The sequence below is a fragment of the Poecilia formosa genome, unplaced genomic scaffold (assembly GCF_000485575.1).
Source record: "Poecilia formosa unplaced genomic scaffold, Poecilia_formosa-5.1.2 Scaffold160, whole genome shotgun sequence".
NCBI classification, from domain to species: Eukaryota; Metazoa; Chordata; class Actinopteri; order Cyprinodontiformes; family Poeciliidae; genus Poecilia; species Poecilia formosa.
The window spans coordinates 1438477-1445858 of record NW_006800099.1 but is presented as its reverse complement, the minus strand read 5'-3'; the positions used below and the strand labels follow the sequence as shown (position 1 = coordinate 1445858).

The 7382-nt window shown below is 38.9% G+C and overlaps 1 protein-coding gene across 1 annotated transcript in view; it reads right to left on the bottom strand.

Moving 5' to 3' along the window:
• Positions 1-146: 146 nt before the first annotated feature.
• LOC103146578 (programmed cell death protein 10) overlaps positions 147-7382 on the bottom strand; it is a 16537-nt gene continuing 9301 nt past the window's right edge. Inside the window, exons 5-8 of the mRNA XM_007564573.2 lie at positions 2919-3045; positions 2262-2340; positions 2104-2186; positions 147-1016 (exon numbers count right to left, since the gene is read on the bottom strand). Coding sequence (XP_007564635.1) covers positions 935-1016; positions 2104-2186; positions 2262-2340; positions 2919-3045 — 371 coding nt within the window. The 3' untranslated portion in view covers positions 147-934. The remainder of the gene's footprint in view (positions 1017-2103; positions 2187-2261; positions 2341-2918; positions 3046-7382) is intronic.

Sequence of the window (7382 nt, the reverse complement as noted above, 5' to 3'; positions counted from 1 at the left end):
TTTGAGAAGGAAAAATAGACTTCTCTGTTTGACACATGTCCACATCTGTCAAAGATCAAAATCAGAACAGTGTGTAGAAACAAATGAATAAATAAACGTATTAAATTATGACAAACTTTAACTTAAGAGCAGAAAACAAAGAGACATCATTTGGAAACTATTTATTTGAACATTTGCAACCAGACATTAGTTAAATACAGAAGTTTAATTTCTCTCTCTACATCCCCTTAAACAGCAGGGACCAGTTCCACTTCATTACACTCTGAGAGGAGGGAATGTTACAGGACTTTGTAAGGCGCACACAGTGCTGGAAGTAATTTGGCTTTCTGTCTTCTGATAGCGAGAAAGAAAATCTGAGTCTGCCTCTCAAAATGTCCAACACTGCTCCCTCTCCTCGTGACTGTTTCCACCCGCAGCCGGGCGACCAATTTTTGTCAACCCTGTGCAAAAAAAAAAAAAAACACCGTGGCAAAATGACACCAAGAGGAGGCGAGAAGAGAAAACCAGTAAAGAAAGCTGAGACGCACCCTTAATTGAATGTGCTCTCAGACGTGACTGAAAAGCTAAAAGTAAAATGATCAACATGAATATATTAGAAAAATGGCAATTAGTCTTTCATAAACACCTGGCCTCACCACCTCCCGAACAAGAACAGGGTTATAAATTAAAACTGTCCAAATAAAATCAATTTAACCAAAAGACTTTGGGCCCATTCAGTTCCATTTCAAGACTGGAAAATCCTCATTGAGAAAACAAATGGCACTTTTCAGTCTTTTGAACTGGAATCTAGAATCTCGACTCCAAGGAAATCGACCCCGACCCTTAAAATCAACTCTAATTTACATATATGGGCGAGGCGCTCTTCAGGCTTCCGCCGCTTTAGCAGTGTCTCCCCACGGGACGGGGGAAGTGGGGACTCAGTGCTTTCTGCGGGCTAGGCCACGGTCTTGAAGGTCTGCAGTATGAGGTTGGTTTGGTGGATGAGCCGGTTTGCGCTGATGAAGACGTTTATTGCCCTGGAAACAGAAAGCCGTAGTTCAGTCATCTGACTGTGGGCCAAACTCAAGAGCTTTAAACTCCAGAGGGACGAGCAAATACAAACTTCAAGATTACAGCTGAGTATAAATATTTTATCTTTCAAATCAAAGCAGTTTTTATCTGTACACTGCCAGATTACATCAATCATTCCCTCCAGTTTTTCACCAGAAATTCACCCAAAAATCACCACACCCCTGCTTTTTTTTTTTTTTTTTTTTTTGCTTTTTTTTTTTTTTTTTGCTCTAATGCAAATTGTGAGTTTAATGAAAGTTTTCCAGAAAAATGGAAGAAACTTTTTGGTGCAACTCCCACCTGAAGGTGGCAGTATTTCTTACTGTCAAGTCCATGATTTGTATCACGAGAAACAAAAAGTCTAATTTACCGCCATTCAAAATTTCTGGCAAATATTTCCAAATTAGCTCCACAAAAATCAGTGATTTTTTTATTGACAAAAAATTTTTAAAACGATTGTGATTTTATCAAATCATTCTGGCAGTACCGGCCCTTTAAGAACATTCATTATATTGATTTTAAAAACATGACAGTAGGGATGTGTGGCATGTCATAAAATTCATATTGCAATGAGAGGCAGTAACAATATACACCATGTTTTTAATTTTAATTAAGATAAAAATAAAATAAAAAACATTTGTGTTAAAACTATTTTTTTAAGTAGTCTTTATGAAAGTTTTGTTTCATCACTGCCAGGTCAAAACGAGATTCTTAATCTCTATGGTGACCATCTGTTTAAATCAAGCTTAAATAAATAAATAAATATATCTCCACATAGAAAAACATTTAACCAAAGAGTTTAGGAAGTATGTAAATGTTTGAGCCTTAGTGAATAATACTGAACACATCAAGTCTTGTTTTTAAAATGAACTAACATCATATAACTCTATTGGTCCAAAATAAAAAGAGAGAGAAGTTTAAATGCGTCACTAAAAGCCTGAAACTTGAGTTCTTCATGTTTTCTGTCTGACCGTCTTATGTAAATTTGCCCATCCTATATCAGGATGCACGTTCACTGAGCTGAAGCAGCATGTGGTGTTGTGTGGGACTCACTTTCCGTCTTTGAAGTATGTTTTGAGGGTGTCGCTGAAACTTTTTGAGTACTTCACAAACTCCTTTTTCTGGTGCTCCAGAGCCTTGGAGGGCAGAGAAACACCATGAGACAGACGGACGACTCAACGAATTATTTCAGAACCAGAGGTGTTACTCACTCTGCGATTCTGGTACTGATATTTCTTAATGACATTGTTGACTGTATCCAGAAGCTCTTTTATGGCGCTGGCTATGTCTCTGTGGACAAAAAGGCATCAGATGAAGACACATGAGATTAAACATTGTCTGAATGTCAGTGTGTCTTATTTGTTTTTCAGCCTCACAACTTTTAGACAGGCAGCTGCTGCTAAAAGCCGGATTAGAAATTATAAAGCAAACGGCGTCTAAATAAATAAAATTTACACTACAATATGAACAAAATGCTTATCGGCTTCAGGAGACGTCGGTGCAAAACAATAATCTATGACGATCCACTAAATGTTTGATCCACTGCTCAAGTATAAGCTAAACAGTTAGCCCGCAACTGTTTAGCTTATACACATCCTTAAGGAAAGGATTTAGCTTATACACATCCTTAAGGAAACAATCAGAAGCCGCGTTAGCCCGCAACTTCCTGTTGTTGCTCTGCAACAACAGGAAGTGCTGGATGCTGAGATAAGAAAACAACTTGAACAACTTACAGAGCCTAAAACCAGTGCCTCCAATGAGAAAGAAACAAAACTGGAGGTTTTCTTGCTTATGTACATTTGGAATATGCTGGCAATAATTGCAACATTTTCTTGAATGAGAGTAAGATGCCAGTTGTGTGCACTCACTTGATAGTTTGTAGAAACCGTACTCTGTCGTTGATCTCGTCGGGGATTTTGCTAAGGATCTGTTTCAGAGCTCTGGCCTTCTCGTTCAGGTCCTGGAACTCCTGTCCAGGCCGGCTGATCATGAACTCTGCAGGAGGAAAGGTTCACACATCCTTAAGGAAACAATCAGAAGCTGCGTTTCATAACAAGTGTCCGCAAAACGCCAAAAATTGTTGAAAAATGTTGGAGGAAAAATTAAATTAAATAACAAAAATCACATGCAATAAGTAATTTAAAAACATGACATGCCATCATCCTCCAATCACTTCCTGTCTTTTCTCAGTGATGCAAAAAAAAAAAAAACAACACCTCAACCTAGTGCAAAAATGTGTTCTTTTCCAAAGTTGCCTTGTTTCCATGAAGCAAAATTTATTTCCATAATTCAAATTTACACAAATTTAAGACCAAGCTCAGTTACAACAGAGCATCCGATGGCAGCCACATGGATCTGCAAACCGTGGAAATTCTGGTTTTATTCTGGTTGCATCTTAAAGGTTTTTTTTTTTTTTTTTCTTTTAAACAAAATCAACAGTGGCCCGATTATTGAACCTCTACGGTCAATACTCCACATCTCCACCCTTTTGCCACTGAGACAACTTTATCTACAACTCTTACATTTTCTATCCAACGGCATTTTATAACATTGGGGTGTACGCACACGCACACACACACACACTTGACCCTTCCTCTTTCTACAGTCTCTCTCAGAGGGATCCTGGATCCTCCTACATTCTCTTTAAGAGGAACTGGGACATAACAAACCACAGAAGAAGTGGATGTTTTCCTATGTTGGTGCCAATTTTGGTTCAAAACGAGTTTATGATCAAATGCATTCTAGCAAGGTTCCTTTTCTTGTTCAACTAAAGACAGGAAGCGATTTCTCTACGTATTTTTGGTCTCACACCAAAGCCGAAAAGTGCAAACAATGGCTTCTAACAGCACAATAAACAAGCCGACCTCAAGTAACCTTGACCTCAACAAGGTTCCAGTTAGGAAGCTCTGACATGCGGAGGTGCACGGCACACCAGAGGAAATATTTTCATCATATTTAGTTTCAAAACACAAAATAAAATGCAGCAGCCTACAATAAGGTGTTTTTTAAAAATTCATACGCTTCTTCACTGCTGAGAGATTTTAATCTTGAAGTGAAAGTGGACGTCAAAGAAACTTCTGTCTTCTTAGTGTTTTATTAAATATTCTGTTTATACAATGATGTCTATAATAAGACCATACATCCATGTTAAATAAAAAGCTCCTCATCAAACTGGTGCCTTGAAGAATGAAAAACAGAGAATTTAACTCTGGAAATCAAAACAGCTCTTCACTATTACGTGATAATATTAGCTGTAAGCTGGAGCAAACTGCAAACTGTAACAAAACATAAAATAACATTGAGCACAAAGTCTACTCAAAGCGTTATTTGAGTGTGTTTTGTACACAAAACACACAACATAACTCTATAGGCTAATATAATCTGCATGGTTTAAGTTTTTGCAGTGATTTCATATGTCAAGTATTTTGGCTACAATTTCTCCAGATATTATTGAGTGAGGATGTTTCTCTGTTCATTTTTAAATTGTGCCAATTCTAAATACCTCACCATTCTTTCTCGTCTTTTTTTTTTTGTCTGTTAACTAAAGTTAGGTTGAGGCAGACCAATGCTCTCTAAAGCAGGAAATCCCCCGCCTGGATCTCTGGTGCTGAGCATCACAAACTATCCTTATCTGACCAAAAAACACAGTTCCAACTGAAGCCCCAACGGAGTTCAGCAAAGTCCAGATGCTTATGTGGGAGAACAGGAAAGGCTTTCCTACTGACATCACTCCAAAACAAAGAGTGGCCCAATTAGATCCCAACTTTTTGATCTTGGGAGGCCATTTTATGCTGCGGTTCTCCAACCGCGAGTTTCCCATCATCAACCAAATCATTGTGTGCAAAATAAAGATAACTATGCTGTTATCTTTGACAGTTCTTTATCCGTTAACCCACTTGTACAAAAAGCTACTATCACAAAACGTACTTTCACAGAAAACACAGCAGAAACATTTAATCAAATCTACTCTTCTTCCTCACCCTTAAGCTATAATGACGTAGATAAGTTGGTAGATGATTTTCAGTGCAAACTTTCAGATATCATTGATTACATTGCCCCCATTAAAGTGAAGGTTGTGACTGGTAGGAAGAAATCTCCATGGAGAAATGCACAAACTGTTCAATCTGCAAGACAACTCTGCCGTAGGCCGAACGGAAATGGTGTAAGGCTCAACTTCACGTTTATTATGGCATCTACAAAGAAAGACTACGTAACTATCACACAACACTAAAACATGTAAGAGAGGCTTTCTTTGCAGATGTCATAAACAAAAACACTAACAATGCTCGAGCTTTATTTGCTACTCTTGACAGGCTCACAAGTCCTCCTACGATGTTACCACCTGAACTTCAATCTGATGCCGCCTGCAACAAGTTCTCCAGTTTCTTTTCAGAGAAAATTCAAAAGATCAGAGGATGAATCTGCACATCCACTCCAAAGCCAGTACCAATGCTGTGCCCAAACAAAACAAATGCAGGAAAAATGACCCAGTTTCAACTACTTCATTATAAAACCCTTGAAGAAATTATAAGTCAATTAAGCTCCAGTTCCTGCTGTCTGGATGTCCTACCCACACATTTCTTAAGAAAGTCCTGCCTGTCGTTGCTAATGATCTGATCCAAATAGTGAACTCATCGCTTTCATTCGAGTGTTTTCCTCCAGGCTTTGAAAACAGCATTTATCAAACCACTCATAAAAAAGAACAATCTAGACAAATCACTACTGCAGGATTACAGGCCGATCTCCAACCTCCCATTCATCAGCAAAGTTATTGAAAAAGCAGTTTTTAAACAATTAAATAACTTCCTGACGGTAACCAACCTCTATGACTCCTTCCAGTCTGGTTTTCGTGCTCAGCACAGCACGGAGACGGCCCTTGTAAAAGTGTTCAATGACATCCACATAAATAGACTGTGGGAAAACCTCAGTGCTGGTTCTGTTGGACCTCAGTGCAGCTTTCGACACTGTTGATCAGGACATTTTACTGAATCGACTGGAGAGCTGGGTCGGACTCTCCGGTCCAGTGCTCAACTGGTTTGAATCTTGCATAAAGAACAGGGATTTCTTTGTTTCAATCGGAAACTTCTCATCAGAGAGGTCAAAGGTCACATGTGNTTCCCATCATCAACCAAATCATTGTGTGCAAAATAAAGATAACTTTGCTGTTATCTTTGACAGTTCTTTATCCATTAACCCACTTGTACAAAAAGCTACTATCACAAAACGTACTTTCACAGAAAACACAGCAGAAACATTTAATCAAATCTACTCTTCTTTCTCATCCTTAAGCTATAATGAGGTAGATAAGTTGGTAGATGATTTTCAGTGCAAACTTTCAGATATCATTGATTACATTGCCCCCATTAAAGTGAAGGTTGTGTCTGGTAGGAAGAAATCTCCATGGAGAAATGCACAAACAGTTCAATCTGCAAGACAACTCTGCCGTAGGCCGAACGGAAATGGCGTAAAACTCAACTACACGTTTATTGTGACATCTACAAAGAAAGACTACGTAACTATCACACAACACTAAAACATGCAAGAGAGGCTTTCTTTGCAGATGTCGTAAACAAAAACACTAACAATGCTCAAGCTTTATTTGCTACTGTTGACAGGCTCACAAACCCTCCTACGATGTTACCACCTGAACTTCAATCTAATGCCGCCTGCAACAAGTTCTCCAGTTTCTTTTCAGAGAAAATTCAAAAGATCAGAGGATGAATCTGCACATCCTCTCCAAAGCCAGTACCAATGCTGTGCCCAAACAAAACAAATGCAGGAAAAATGACCCAATTTCAACTACTTCATTATAAAACCCTAGAAGAAATTATAAGTCAATTAAGCTCCAGTTCCTGCTGTCTGGATGTCCTACCCACACATTTCTTAAGAAAGTCCTGCCTGTTGTTGCTAATGATCTGATTCGAATAGTGAACTCATCGCTTTCATTGGGTGTTTTCCTCCAGGCTTTGAAAACAGCAGTTATCAAACCACTCATAAAAAAGAACAATCCAGACAAATCACTACTGCAGGATTACAGGCCGGTCTCCAACCTCCCATTCATCAGCAAAGTTATTGAAAAAGTAGCTTTTAAACAATTAAATAACTTCCTGACGATAACCAACCTCTTTGACTCCTTCCAGTCTGGTTTTCGTGCTCAGCACAGCACGGAGTCGGCCCTTGTAAAAGTGTTCAATGATATCCACATAAATACAGACTGTGGGAGAACCACAGTGCTGGTTCTGTTGGACCTCAGTGCAGCTTTCGACACTGTTGACCATGATATTTTACTGAATCGACTGGAGAGTTGGGTCGGACTCTCCGGTCCAGTGCTC